The sequence below is a fragment of the Martes martes genome, assembly GCF_963455335.1.
Source record: "Martes martes genome assembly, chromosome: 4".
Classification (NCBI taxonomy): Eukaryota; Metazoa; Chordata; class Mammalia; order Carnivora; family Mustelidae; genus Martes; species Martes martes.
The window spans coordinates 119,973,507-119,989,918 of NC_137891.1; the positions used below are offsets into that span (position 1 = coordinate 119,973,507).

The window sequence follows — 16,412 nt, forward strand, 5'->3', positions numbered from 1 at the left end:
ATTCTAACATTCCACATCTATACATAGTAGAATTTTATCTATAAGACATTCAAGGAAAGAAAGTAACAGCAAAGAATTTTAAATCCAATGAAATTTAAGATCCAAGGCTACCAATAAACACATCTAAAAAGTCAAACATCCAGGAAAATTTTCTATGAATGCTTCTTAAGGAGACTTATAGAGGACAAACTTCATCAAAAAAGAAATAACTGAGAAAATGACTGCAAAAGACTGCCTCTACTTACCAGAAGAAAATGTGGGAGCAGAACTGCATATAAGTTACCATATGAATTAATGTAGGAATGGTACAATCACTGACAAAACGGAGGGGAAGAAGGAAAAAAGATAGGAAGTGCATTAAGTTTGCTGATTGGCTTATATGTTGAAGCTGGGAATTAATATTATCCAAGGGTGATAAAGTAAATAAAAATACTACCAGGATATTTAATAATAAAAAGGCAAATGCTAAGAAAGCTAATTCTATTGGCTAGTATTAGATGGTAAGGGAAAGGGGAGAAGAGAGAAAAAGAAAAAGGAAACAGTATTCATAGGAAAGAAATAATAGATATGTCTAAATAAAGAGGACTAGGGACATTGTGTACATTTATAATTTTAAAGGTAACAGAATAAAAATATAAATCTTTCTAAAAGGTAATTCTAAAGCCTTCTCCCATAGATTTTGATCTGCAGTATTTTCATTTTTGCTGCTTTCTAAAAACCATGTAATTTTTATTTGTGTTTTCCCATTGACCCAAATGATTTAGGAGAAAACCTTTACATTTTCCAGTTAAAGGGTTTTGTTTGTTTGTTTTCTCATCTTGTTATTAAAATCTAACTTGTTAGCATTGTGATTAGAGAATGGTGTCTAATTTGTACTTTATGTTTTTAAAACTTAACCTAATAACTTCTATTTAAATTAGGCCAGAGAAAATAATGAATCAGTATTATAGTCTGAAAAAGACAGTACAATAAGAGAAAAAAACATAGACCAGTCTTAACTTATAAATATTGATTGATTGTTTTACATATGTTATTCTTCAAAAACCCAGAAAGATATCAAAAGAATAATATATAACCATCAAGTAGATTTTATTTCAGGAATGCAAGGATGGTTCAATAACAAGACACTTACTGAAGAGCAAATTTTTAAAGATTTTTTTTAACTTAGCTATTTGTTATAAAAACTCAAATAAAATAGAATTAAAGGAAAATATATATGAAATATTAAAACACACACACACACACATATATAATGAAGTTTAAAAATAATACTCTTTCCAGTAATACCTCCGTTAATAGTGTGAGAAATTTGTGGTACGAGAGAGCAGGGGTTATTGTTAAATGCAAGGAGAAGTTTTTGTTGGGCAAGGAGCAGCCCTTGTTATCATACCACATAAATGTGGCACTTCCTTTGTGTAAAGATAACCTATCTGGAATCTTAGAATGATAATTTTCATGCAATATGTGATTATATGCACAGTAAGCATTGTGATTTTCATAGGAGCAGTGTTTCTAACATAGTTTACTTCTCAGATTGAGATATACACACCCCCAGAGGCAGATATTATTGAGCAAGAGTACCCAAAGTTACAGACTAAGCAGATATATGTTTCAGGAGTATAAATTTTCAGCGAAGATTGGGAATGGGATAGTTAACTGATTTAGCTGGTAATTTATATTTTATATTAAAAAATGGCCATATTATAGAGTAAAATTAAAGTTTTTCTTAAATTATAGTTATAAAATATGAGAAGTCAAGATATTTTTTGTGCTTTTATGGGACCTTTTTAAAAATACTCCCCCAAATCCCTGGAGACATATGTAATTCTAAACCACTGTTATTAATGTTTTGGTGGAAAAGATTGAGAGATACTGTCATACTGTTTCTTAGATATAAACATTTATAACATTTAAAACTATTATAAAACTATAACTACTTTATAAATAAAATCGGTGGCTCAGTGGGTTAAGCCTCTGCCTTCGGCCCAGGTCATGATCTCAGTGTCTTGGGATCGAACCCTGCATCATGCTCTCTGCTCAGCAGGGAGCCTGCTTCCCCCCTCTCTCTGCCCACCTCTCTGCCTACTTGTGATCTCTCTCTCTCTCTCTGTCAAATAAATACATAAAATCTAAAAAAAAAAAAAGGACAGTAGTTCTAACTTTAAAATAAAAACTCTTGAGTATTTTGTAAAGCTCTCTGCTGAGAAAATATTTTAATTGTATTGCTAGATTATGCATGAGTTATATTTGCCATTATGTTTGCTATTTGTAATAAACATGAATTATCAATTATCTATTAATTTCTTATAAAACAAAAACTAAGATGTTTCACAATTTTCTTGGTTGATGTTCAAAAACTTTTATTTTTTTCTTGCCTATCACAGTTATGAATTAATATTCTTTGATATTTCCTGTTAGAGATGGTTATATATGTTCAAAGATACAGGTGGAAGGTTTATAACCCCCCAAATCATAGTGATCATATGGCTGACTAAACTGTTCTGTATCTCTGAGAAATGATTCATCATTCTTTACAAATTGTATTTAATTTTATAAGACTCTAGAGATAAATGTGGCATCTGATAAAATCCTGGTGGGGAAAATTCATTAATTTAGAAATTGTAGAAATATTTGCATGGCAAGAATAGTAGATATTCAATAATGAATCAGACACAGAATCTGTCTTCCAAGAGTTTATAATTGGATAAGGGAGATAAGCAGTATGCTATTAGTAACATTGCAATAAAAATAAACTTAGAAAGACAATAATCATATAAAATTTGTATTACATAAAATCTATATTATATAACAAATATTTAAAAAGAGTCCAGGGGTGCCTAGGTGGCTCAGTGGGTTAAAGCCTCTGCCTTCGGCTCAGGTCATGGTCCCAGGGTCCTGGGATCGAGCCCCACATTGGGCTCTCTGCTCGACAGGGAGCCTGCTTCCTCCTCTCTCTCTGCCTATCTCCTCTGCCTACATGTGATCTCTGTCTGTCAAATAAATAAATAAAAATCTTTATAAAAAATAAAAAAAATAAAAAGAGTCTAAAAATTGTTTGGATAAAAATTATTGTGGAGGCCTGAGAAAATAATGGAAGCAAAAGAAACTTGTTTCTGGAAAGAAGCAGTATGTGATCATCAATAGGAATTAAAGTTCTCCTGTCTAGGAGATATCAAGATGACTGTATAGTCTTTTTTTTATTTTATTTTATTTTTTCAGTGTTTCAAGATTCATTGTTTATGCACCATACGCAGTGCTCCATGCAATATGTGCCCTCCTTAATACCCACCACCAGGCTTACCCATCCCCTCACCCCCCTCCCTTCCAAAACCCTAAGTTTGTTTCTCAGAATCCACAGTCTCTCATGCTTTGTCTCCTCTTCCGATTTCCCCCAACTCACTTTTCCTTTTCTTCTTCTAATGTCCTCCATGTTATTCCTTGTGCTCCAAAAGTAAGTGAAACCATATAATTGACTCTCTCTGCTTGACTTATTTCACTCAGCATAATCTCTTCCACTCCTGTCCATGTTGATACAAAAGTTGGGTATTCATCCTTTCTGAAGGAAGTGTAATATTCCATTGTATATATGGACCATATCTTCTTTATCCATTCATCTGTTGAAGGTCATCTTAGTTCTTTCCACAGTTTGATAACTGTGGTCATTGCTACTATGAACACTGGGGCACATATGGCTCTTCTTTTCACTACATCTGTATCTTTGGGGTAAATACCCAGTAGTGCAATTGCAGGATCATAGGGTAGCTTTATTTTTAATTTCTTAAGGAATCTCCACACGATTTTCCAAAGTGGCTGCACTACCTTACATTCCCACCAACAATGTAAGACGGTTCCCCTTTCTCCACATCCCCTCCAACACTTGTTTCCTGTCTTGTTAATTTTGGCCATTCTAACTGGTAAAAGGTGGTATCTCAAAGTGGTTTTGATTTGAATCTCCCTGATGGCTAATGATAGTGAACATTTTTTCACGTGTCCATTAGCCATTTGTATGTCTTCTTTGGAGAAGTATCTGCTCATGTCTTCTGCCCATTTTTTGACGTGATTATCTGTTTTTCAAGTGTTGAGTTTGAGGAGTTCTTTATAGGTCTTGGATATCAGCCCTTTGTAGTGTCATTTGTGAATATCTTCTCCCATTCTGTGGGTTACCTCTTTGCTTTGTTGACTGTTTCCTTTGCTGTGCAGAAACTTTTTATCTTGATGAAGTCCCAAAAGTTCATTTTCACTTTTGTTTCCTTTGCCTTTGGAGACATGTCTTGAAAGAAGTTGCTGTGGCCGATGTCGAAAGGGTTACTGCCAAGTTCTCCTCTAGGATTTTGATAGATTCCTGCCTCACGTTGAGGTCTTTTATCCATTTCAAGTTTATCTTTGTGTATGGTATAAGAGAATGGTCGAGTTTCATTCTTCTGTACATAGCTGTCCAATTTTCCCAGCACCACTTGTTGAAGAGACTCTCTTTTTTCCACTAGGTGTTTTTTCCTGCTTTGTTGAAGATTATTTGACCATAGAGTTATGGGTCCATATCTGGACTCTCTACTCTGTTCCACTGGTCTATGTGTCTGTTTTTATGCCAGTACCATGCTATCTTAGAGATCACAGCTTTGTAGTAAACCTTGAAATCAGACAACTTGATGCTCCTAGTTTTGTTTTTCTTTTTCAACATTTCCCTAGCAATTTGGGGTCTTTTATAGTTCTATACAACTTTAAAGATTGTTTGTTCCAGCTCTTTGAAAAATGCCGGTGGAATTTTGATCAGGATGGCACTGAAAGTATAGATTGCTCTGGACAGTGTAGGCATTTTAACAATGTTTCTTCTTCTGGTTCATGAGCATGGAAAGCTTTTCCATCTTTTTGTGTCTTCTTCAATTTCTTTCATGAGTGTTCTGTAGTTCCTTGAGTAGAGATCCTTCATCTCTTTGGTTAGGTTTATTCCCAGGTATCTTAAGGTTCTTGGTGCTATAGTAAATGGAATTGATTCTCTAGTTTCCCTCTTTCTATATTTTCATTGTTAGTGTGTAAGAAAGCAACTGATTTCTGTACATTGATTTCGTATCCTGCCACATTACTGAATTGCTGTATGAATTCTAGTAGTTTGGGGATAGAGTCTTTTGGATTTTCCATATAAAATATCCTGTCATCTGTGAAGAGAAAGAGTTTGATTTCTTCTTTGCCAATTTGAATACATTTTATTTCTTTTTGTTTTCTGATTGCTGTTGCTAGGACTTCTAGTACTATGTTGAACAACAGTGGCAAGAGTGGACATTCTTGTCATGTTCCTGATCTCAGAGGGAAGGCTGTCAGCTTTTCCCTATTGAGGATGATATTTGCTGTGGGTTTTTCATAGACAAATTTTATGAAGTTGAGGAATGTTCCCTCTATCCCTATTCTTTGAAGAGTTTTAATCAGAAACAGATGCTGTATTTTGTCAAATGCTTTTTCTGCATCAATTGAGAGGACCATGTGGCTCTTCTCTCTTTTCTTACTGATCTGTCCTATCACATTGATTGACTTGTGAATATTGAACCACCCCTGCATCCCAGAGATAAATCCCATCTAGTTATGGTGGATAATTTTTTTAATGTACTGTTGGATCCTATTAGCTAGGATCTTGTTGAGAATCTTGGCATCCATATTCATTGGCATTCATATTCATTCATATTCATCCATATTGGTCTGAAATTCTCCTTTTTTTTTTAAGATTTTATTTATTTATTTGAGAGGTAGAGATCACAAGTAGGCAGACAGAGAGAGAGGAGGAAGCAGGCTCCTTGCTGAGCAGAGAGCCCAATGTGGGGCTTGATCCCAGGACCCTGGGATCATGACCCATGCCAAAGGCAGAGGCTTTAACCCACTGAGCCACCCAGGTGCCCCTGAAATTCTCCTTTTTGATGGGGTCTTTGCCTGGTTGGGGATCAGAGTAATGCTGGCTTCATAGAAAGATTCTGGAAGTTTTCCTTCTGTTTCTATTTTTTGAAACAGCTTCAGAAGAATAGGTATTATTTCTTCTTTGAATGTTTGGTAGAATTCCCCAGGGAATCCATCAAATCCTGGACTCTTGTTTTTTGGGAGGTTTTTGATCAATGCTTCAGTCTCATTACTAGATATTTGTCTATTCAGGTTGTCAGTTTCTTCCTGTTTCAGTCTTGGAAGTTTATAGGTTTCCAGGAATGCATCCATTTCTTCTAGATTGCTTAACTTACTGGCATATAACTGTTAATAATAATTTCTGATAATTATTTCCATTTCCTCGGGGTTATTCGTGATCTCTCCCCTTTCATTCATAACTTTATTAATTTGGGTCCTCTCTCTTTCCTTTTGGATTAGTTTGGCCAGGGCTTTATCTATCTTATTGATCCTTTCAAAGAACCAGCTTCTAGTTTTTTTGATGTGTTCTACTGTATCTCTACTTTCCAACTCATTGATCTCTGCTCTAATCTTGATTATTTCCCTTCTTATGCGTGGGGTTCACTTAATTTGTTGTTGATTTTCCAGTTCTTTAAGGTATAAAGAGAATTGGTATATTTGGGATTTTTCAGATTCTTTGAGTGAGGCTTGGATGGCTATGTATTTCCCCCTTTGGACCAATGTGTCTTCATTCTCAATGGTTTCCATGAATAGTTTAAGTTCTTCTTTGATTTCCAAGTTGATCCAAACATTCTTGAGTAGGATGGTCTTTAGCTTCCAGGTGTTTGAATTCCTTCCAAACTTTTTCTTGTGGTTGAGTTCCAGTTTCAAAGCATTGTGGTCTGAGAATATGCAGGGAACAATCTCAGTCTTTTGGTATCAGTTGAGCCCTGATTTGTAACCCAGTATGTGGTCTATTCTGGAGAAGGTTCTATGTGTGCTTGAGAAGAATGAATATTCTGTTGTTTTAGGGTGGAATGTTCTGTATATATCTATAAGGTTCATTTGGTCCAAAGTGTAATTCAAGTCTCTTGTTTCTTTATTGATTTTCTGCTTGGATGATCTATTACTGAGAGTGACATGTTGAGATCCCCTACAATTAATGTATTCATATCAATATGACTCCTTTTTTTGATTAACAGTTGGCTTATGTAGTTGGCTGCTCCCATATGGCATAAATATTTACAATTGTTAGATCTTCTTGGTGGACAGACCCTTTAAGAATGATGTAGTATCCTTTTGTATTTCTGACTATAGTCTTTAGCTTAAAACTAATTTATCTGATATGAGAATCACTACCCCAGCTTTCTTTTGAGGCCCATTGACATGAAAGATAGTTCTCCATCCCTTTACTTTCAGTCTGGATGTATCTTTAGGTTCCAAGTGTGTCTCTTATAGATAGCATATGGACGGGTCCTGTCATTTTATCCAGTCTGCAATGCTGTGCCATTTTATGGGAGCATTTAGGCCATTCACATTGAGAGTGATTATTGAAAGATAAGTTTTTATTGATATCATCTTGCCTGTGAAGTCCTTTGTTTCTATAGATTGTCTCTGTAAATTTCTGTTCTGTGTCACTCCTGGGTTTTTTCTTCTTTTATAGAACCCCCCTTAATATTTCTTGTAGTGCTGGCTTGGTAGTCACACACCCTTTTAAACCTTGCCCGTCTTGGAAGCTCTTTATCTCACCATCCATTTTGAATGTCAGACTTGCTGGATAAAGTATTCTTGGCTGTATGTTCTTCTCATTTAGTGCCCGGAATATGTCTTGCCAGCCCTTTCTGGCTTGCCAGATTTCTTTGGACAGGTCTGACCTTATTCTGATGGTCCTGCTCTGTATGTAAGGAATCTCTTCCCCCTAGCTATCCTCAGGAGCTCTTGTCTGAAATTATGATTTGTGATTTTCACAATTAAGTGTCTGGATGTCTTTTTAGACTTGTTGATCTTGGGGGGTATCCTTTCTGCCTCTAGGACCAAACACTTGTTCCATTCCCCCAGATTAAGGAAATTTTCATCCAGAATTTGTTCAAATATATCTTCTAGTCTTCTCTCTTTCTCCCCCCCCCCCCCCGAGGGATCCCAATAATTCTGACATTGGAATGTTTCATGGCATCATTCATTTCCCTAATTCTGTTTTCATGGCTTCTAAGCTGTTTGTTTCAGGCCTCCTTCTGATCCTTCTTTTCTATCATTTTGTCTTCTAGATCACTAGTTCTATCTTCTGCCTTGGTTACCGTAGCTATTAGAGTATTTAGATTAGATTGGATCTCATTGATAGCATTTTTAACTTCTGCCAGATTGGCTCACTTCTGCCCTTAGAGATTCTATGTTGTCACTAATGGTCTTCTCCAACCTAGCCATTGCCTAGATAATTGTTACCCTGAATTCCCTTTCTGACATACTGTTTATGTCCATATTCAGTAGTTCTGTGGCAGAGGGCACAGACTCTGAATTTTTCCTCTGTTTGGTGTTCCTCCTCTTAGTCATTTTGTGGAGAGGTGGTTGAAGGGATGTATAACTGAATGTATCAACCGTGATCCAGACAAGATGCACTCGTTCTGGAGGCCAGAAGTCCAAGACTGGGGTGCCAGCATGGTCTGTTTCTGGTGAGAGCTCTTACAGTTTGCAGAATGCCAACTTCTTGGTATGCCCTCACATGGTAGAAGCCAAGGTGACTGAATATTCTATGTGTAGCAAACTTAAGGTATTAGGCATAGGGGAAACTTTTATGTGACTTGTAAGTTCCCAAAAGACTGTAAGGGAATGTAGCCTGAAAAAATATAGTTTAAAAGATTATGTGAACTTAACTTATAAAATGGTTTCCAAGTTATAAATTTTTTTTGTTTGTATAAATTTGTTTCTCTTTAACATAGAAGTCAGTCAATTTTAAGTTCTAAGTTAAATAATATTCATTGGAGTAACAAATAAGATTCCTAATTGATCAGGAAAAATGAGAGAACATTTATTAAATTTTGGGTTTAGGAATATTAGTGTGTGTGCATGTGCACACACACACACACACCCATGGCTGCGTGTGTATGTATGTGTGTGTGTCAAATTACTGAGTATAACATTTTACTCTTCCTCTCCATATCTCATTACCTGGAAATTGATAGAGCATGCTTATTTTAGGGGTTACTGTTGATACAGACAAGGAATATGCTCTCATATTCAAACATTTATGTAAACACACGAATGCCTAAGAGTAAGATTCTTTCTCTTTCTCTCTCTCTTTTTAATTCCCAGGCATAGACATTCTTCATCAACTAGGCCTTGGAGGCAAAGATGTAAGGCACCTATCATCAGTGACTGCTGTACCATCATCATCTACACCATTACCTCAGGGGGTCCATTTAACAGAATCAGGTGTCATTTTAACAAATGATACTTACATTGAGTCACCTCTTTTGAAAGTTTTACCAATCAACTTAGAACAGCCATTTACAATATTAATTGGGTTGCAGTCCCATAGAGTAAACAATGCATTTCTCTTCAGCATTAGAAATAAAAATAGACTGCAATTAGGAGTACAATTATTACCTAAAAAATTAGTAGTATACCTTGGAGGAAAGCAGTCTGTATTTTTCAACTACAGTGTTCACAATGAGCGATGGCACTCATTTGCCATTACTGTTAGAAACCAAGTTGTCTCAATGTATGTTGAGTGTGGGAAGAAATATTTTAGCAGAGAGACTCTTTTGGAAGTTCAGACTTTTGATCCTCACAGTGTGTTTACCTTAGGAAGTATGAATAATAATTCTGTCCATTTTGAAGGAGTAGTATGTCAGCTGGACGTTATTCCTTCTGCAGAAGCATCTGCAGATTATTGCAGATATGTGAGCCAGCGTTGTCGCCCTGAGATAAACCTTCTTCATACAACCATTGTATCAGCTGAGATACTGGAAAACTCTCCTTTGTCCAGACAATTTGGTGAAAAAGTGGTGTCAGAAGACACATTTACCAGAGGCAAAAGCATCCCAAATATCATAAATACTGAATCTGCAACAGTCCGTAAACAACAAGGACACCAGATATCAAAGGCTCAGTCAAAGTCTCTTCATTCAAGCAATGTCTCTGCTGTGGATCTTATAAACCATGGAATTCAGGCCAAAGAAATGATCACTGAGGAACATACTCAGACAAATGTAAGCCTGTCAGTGACCCGTCATCTCAATAAGTCAAGAACAAATAGCAAGGAAAAATTTAGTTCTCTCCCAAATATGTTTGACAATGTCACACAACATAATGATAGAGTAACTGGTTTGTCACCATTTAAGAAAATATCATCTGTTCTTCCACATATGAAACAAGAAACAATTACTGATCTCAAGAAGGCTATCACAGCAAATCTACACACTAATGAACTCATGGAACTACAACAGATTTTAAACACAACCTTATACAGAGTGACAGATGAACCAGCTGTGGACAATCATCTTGACCTGAGGAAAGAAGGTGAATTTGATCCTGATGCTACCTACCCCATCGCAAGTAGCTATGAGACTGACCTTTATGATTATTACTATTATTATGAGGATCTTAATGCAATGCTCGAAATGGAGACTTTAAGAGGGCCAAAAGGGGACACTGGACCTCCCGTAAGTTGTTGTTTTTTTAAATCTGTCTTAATGTATTAGCTTATCAAAAAGAAGTCTCTAGACTGAACAGTACAGAAATGTATCCTGGCTACAGTGAGTGAATTTGTTGTTAACTATAATGCATCTAACCAGAATGCAACACTGGTTCAAATGTTGTATTTTGTTGTTGTTTTTATTGGCAGACTGAAAGGTTACTTAATTCTGGTAAAGTGATGAGTAAACTATAGGTTTTTCTTGTCCAGCTGAAATTCAATCAGGAATTCAACTGCTAAATATAGGTCAGCATTCTTTATAGAAAAACCATAGACTTAATACATAGTCATATTAAGAGAAGAATATGAAGAAGTTGTAGTACACTAAAGAAAGATACATTAAACACATCAATTAAATTAATTCATAATCATTAAACACATCTTTCAACAAAATAATATCAAGTGGATTAAAATAGATTATAAAAATTTATTTTCGATAGAGATAATTTTGTAGTGATTCACTGACTGGAAAAAAGGAAACCCTTGCATTATTGTTCTAAATGAAATAGTATCTATTAAGAATGACATATCTCATTAAATCTCTAATGATATGGTTCATTTACATTTATGAATTAATAAAATCTCCAGCTATCTAGTACAAAAAAATGGCTAACAGCCCATCTGTCTATTCAATGGAAAAAAACCTCAGCCAAATCACTTATTTAATAATATATAGACAAAACTATGAGTTACTAGACAGATATTTTCAGCTCTGAAATTCTTTTGTGTGTAGGTACAATTACAGATGAACATTTGAAAAATTTCTAAGTCATTTAAAACTTATTTAAATCTATTTAAAATCACATCAGAAACATGTTTTTGCCTTTTATATTTGTATATCTTAAGTAAGGAACCTATATGTGTTTAGAAAATAATTTTCTAATTACAAGCTGACTGAAATATATCTTAAAATATTTCTTTCTTTGATAAAAATAAAATTTGAGTCATTGGTTTGGTTCCAGAAGCCACTGAATGGGAGAAGATGATGTCACTTGCGTAGCTTATGTTTCCTTTGTGGTTCTTGCTTGAAGTGTATTGATAGGTATTGAACAATTTTTTAAAAAGATTTTACTTATTTATTTGTCAGAGAGAGGTTGAGCACAAGCAGGGGGAATGGCAGGCAGAGAAGGCAGAGGGAGAAGCTGGCTCCCCACTGAGCAAGGGGCCCAATGTGGAACTCGATCCCAGGACCCTGGGATCATGATGTAAGCTGAAGGCAGCAGCTTAACTGACTGTGCCACCCAGACATCCTAGAAAAATTCTTATTAGATTGACTGTTTAACGGTTTTAAAGTAAAATCTGAAGAATATATTATTATAGAGAAATAAACTCTTTTCAGCTATAGCAATGTTATTAACATCTTAGTAATAAAACTGAGCTACTGGGTGGGTCATATTAAACAAATAGGTATGGAAGCCATTTACTTTCTTCAGAAAAGGTCAGTATGATGAGATGAGCATTAAACTATTCTATAAATCCCCAAATAGTCATTTCAACACTGGTAGATAAAGCAATAATATTTAAAAGATATTTATGTAGTTTCTGCTAGGCAAAGCAGGAACACAGAGTATGTATAATAGAGTCACTCTTCAGAAAGAGCTTACAAACTAAGTTAGAGGGTACAAATGTTTTTAAGGGAAATATTTTCTGAGGAGATTCCTATGAAAGATCACTTGAGGCTGAGCTGTTCAGAACAGGTTCTTGTGGACAAAGTTAGTTATAACTTAGACCTCAAAGAACAGATAGATTTTTGACAGGGGAAAGGAACTGGTCTATTTTTTATATAGGAAAAGTGGCATAACAGCAATTATTTATTGAGTTTTTACCTTGTGGCAGATGCTCTACCATGCCCTTTACATTCATTATCTTATCTTAAAATACCTTGGTGAGGTTGGTATTATTATCCTCATTTTTCATTTGAAGAAACTGAAGCCCAGAAAAGTTACTTTACTTGCTCATAACTACGTTGCTAATAAATGACAGAGCCAGAGTTTGGATTCAGATTTTCGGCCTCTAAAGCTCACAATCTTTCATGATTTTAGAGCAAATTATGTTAGACACATATAAGACCCAAGCTAGATGTTGTCAGGTTATGGAGAGTTTTAATTGTCAAACTGATGGTTCTAACTTGATCTTGTACTCATGAGGAATTTTGTAGGTTTCTAAACAGAGATACTGATAGGGAAGTCAGTGTGTTTGTAGCACCCAGTGCAGACAAGAAGTTCCTGCTATCATCTTGATGTTGTAACACTAGGACAGTATTTAAGATGACAGCAGTGAAAATGAAGAGGAGAGGTAGGATATAAGAAATATTTTGAAGAAAGATTTGGTAAAACTGGGAAATTAATTGGAGCTAGGGATGAAACAGAAAGGAAGAGAATAAAAAATGTCTGAAGTTTTAAGTCTGTGGATGGAGAGAATGATAATACTATCACTAAAATCAGTAATTAGGAGAGGAAGTCAATTTTAGGAGAGGAAACTAAGTTAGAACATTGAAGATACTGTTGAAAATTCAGTTAGCTGTTGGAAAAGTTAAGAAACTAAAGTGGAAAAGAGAGATTAAGATAGGGATATAGATTTGGGGGTCTTCCTAGCAATATAGTTGAAGTATAGGAAAGGAGTTTGGCATAGGGTCAGGAGCCAAATCATGGGGATCTAGGGAAATGTTTGCTTTGGGATTATGGCAGAAAGAAAGCAGAAATGTGAATGAACAGTCAGATGGGAAAGAAGAATGTAGTGTACTATGTATAGTGTATAGTGTACTGTGGTGAAAGCCCAAAAAGAGAGTTTTGAGAAGACATTGATCAGAAGTGCCAAAAGCTACATCAAGTCAAAAAGTATGAGGACTGAAAAACAGTGGAGGAAATACATTAGCTCTCCTGATGAGAAAGTCACTGTTGAACTTCATGAGTCCAACTTAAGTGTAGGGTAGAAGACTAAAGGTAGGTTTTTAAAAAGCTGATGAAAGTGTGAATAGTAATTAATGTAAAGTAATTATGAGCTTTTGTGGGGATCGTGGCCCCACTTTTTGAAGTAGATATTACTACTACTCTACTATTACTCTGAGGCCAGCCTGACTTTTCCTACCTGTAGGTGATGATTTTTTCTGCCATTCACCTGTGTAGTTCTTTCATCATCTCTGAGGTTCATTAAACCTATTTAGGTCTGTATCAGGTTTTTCTGCTATTCCTCTAATATGAAGATTATTTTTATTTCATTATACAAACATCTTCCCTTATATCCTCAAATATTTTTCTTTTCCATTTTTCCATGTTCTTCTTCAGGCACCCCAACATACGTATATGTTAGATGTCCTTTGTGGTGATAGATAATATTATCTTTTTTACAAACATGTCTATGTGATTGCTTTTCTCTATTTCATTTTGTGTGATTTCGATTATCCTGCACTCACATTCCTTTATTGATTTTTCAATTGTGTTTAATCAGATGTTATTGTATCTGACATGGTTTTCATCTATAATGGTTTTTGGGTTTTTTTTTTTTTTGCTCTTTTCATGTCTTTCGTAAACTCTTCTGGTTCGCATTTCATTACCTTCATTGTTACTTGTATTTCTTATAACTCTTTTTTGAGCTTTTTATAGAAAAATGGCATCTTGAAATTCTTTGTATCTTTATGTCTGAACTTTTTCTCTGTTGTGTAGAGTAATTCCTCCTCTGATAAATAATTTTCATCTACATTCAATTTATGTTTCTGTCCTCATACTTCCCTCTCTCCTCGATATATATGTATAGGTCGCCTGCTGGTTTCTTTCTGGTTATTAGCCATTTTTAAAATAAAAAGAGCTCTAATTGGGCCACTATTTGTTTTAGAATAGTACAGGGAAGGGCAAAGGGAAGTAAGGTGGAGTGGTACACAGTGTCAGATTTAAGTTGCTGCCTTTAAACACCATCTGATCATATTTATTTTGTCCTCTATCCAGAAACATATCTCCTCTTATTTTCGTGTACAGTTTGTTATGAAGCCCTTTATTTCACAGGCCCTCTAAGAACCAATATGATGATTTATGCTCCTGTCTTTTATCCCTTCTCACCACCAACAATCTCCTGGGGTTAGGAGGTTTGGTCGCAGATCATAAAAATGGTGGGTTTTTCTTCTTCAGATCTACCTTCCTTACTCTTGGGTGTTTGGAGCTGGGTCTTCACTGGGTCATTAATCACATCTATTGCAGCTTTCTCATTCCCTTTCAATCTCTCCACTGTTAATCAAAGGATTTTTGGAATGAACTTTCAGGACTGACATGCATTTAGATATCTGCAGCCTGTCCAAGATTTGAGGTCTGAGGAGGTTTTCTGTTTTTGGTCATCTCTCAACATCTTTCCTTACCACAGACTTTCTCAGTATTTGGAAGATAATCATCATATTTTGTGGTTTGTGGTTGTGGTCCTTTCGTTGTTTCGTTGGAGATGGTGTTTTTTCTTCTGGTGTTTTTTTGTTGTTTTCAGTGGGTTTTGAGAGAGGGAGGATAGTTTAAAAATGTTCTCATTCTGCCATATTTTATGTAAATTCTCTAGTGATCTTTTTAAAAACACAAATCACATCACATCATTTAGTTGCTTAAATTCTTCAGTGGCAGAAGAATAAAGCACTTAGAATAAATGAAAGACTTCTTATTGTAACCTCTGCAGCTATATGTGATCTGGCTCCTTCTTACCTCTGCAGCCTCATTTTGTCCCCCTTTTCCTTACGCTCACTGAGTTTTCTTTTAATTCCTCAATAAGACTGTGCTTTTTGTTCCATTTGCTTTGTTCATTTTCTTCCAATTTTCTGGAATTTTACTTCCTCCTCTTTTCTCTTTTTTGTCTCTTCAGTCTAACTTAGCACCTCCTCAGGGAAGTCTTCTCTGATACAACAAATAAATTAGGCGCACCCTGTTAATCTCTCTGTTGCTTGCTTGTTCTTTTCCTTCATATCACTAAGTAAAATGTATAATTACATGATCATCTGTTAACGTGTGTCTTTTTATCCAGTCTTAAGCTGCAGGAGGGCTTGATGCTTACTAATGTCTATCGAATGAGTGAATGAATGAGTGACTGAAGGAATTAAAAAAGGAAATTTAGATACAGGATTTCCAAGATTAATTGACCAGGCATTACTATGTTTTAAAAGTTTTGTTCTAATGGATATATTTGCCTTAGTGTATATATTTATATACTAGTAATATAATAATTATCCTAGTAATTATAACTAACATTAGTTGAGTGCTTGTTGTGCCCATATACACCTTTAAAAAATTCATTACCTTAAAGTTTACTGGTTAACTACTATGTATCAGCAATAGTTATAAGTATTTTATACTTATAGTATCTTTAATGTTCACAGGAACTTTGGAAAGTGTATTTTTATCATCAGTATTTTAAAGATGAGGAAACTAAGGCTTAGAAAGAGTAACTGACTTGTCCAAGGTCATTCAGCTAGTAAATGCTTGAGGCATGATTTGAATCTAGACAGGACAATTGCAAAACCACTGTTCTTGTCATTGAATTGTCATTGAATTTCTCTTAATAACTGATAATCTCAAAGTTAAAGTGCCATTTTTAGTATTTAACTTTATTTATAGAAAATAACTTATTCTCCTCAATCAGTCATGACATATCAAATCAGTTTGTTTTCCAGTTTGTTTTCTAGAAATCCCTCTGAATAATCTGCTCTCAAAGATTTGAAAATGCAAAATTGTGAAGAAAGCTAAAATTGATTTTTATTTAGTGCTTATTAAACAGCGTAAATATTTCAATCATGACATAAAATATACTTTCTTTCTTTCCCAGTAGCTAATGTTGTTACCTTTTCAGTGTGAATGGAATCGTGTTTTCTTTTGTTGTAATGTTGTGTGATAAGGCAATA

The 16,412-nt window shown here is 35.1% G+C and overlaps 1 protein-coding gene across 1 annotated transcript in view; it reads left to right on the forward strand.

Annotated features, from left to right (window-relative positions):
• Nucleotides 1-16,412, forward strand: part of COL24A1 (collagen type XXIV alpha 1 chain) — a gene marked incomplete at both ends in the record, with an annotated part of 371,273 nt that overhangs the window by 25,182 nt on the left and 329,679 nt on the right. Inside the window, one exon of the mRNA XM_080801684.1 lies at nt 9,166-10,517. Within this exon, the coding sequence (XP_080657810.1) occupies nt 9,166-10,517 (1,352 nt within the window). The remainder of the gene's footprint in view (nt 1-9,165; nt 10,518-16,412) is intronic.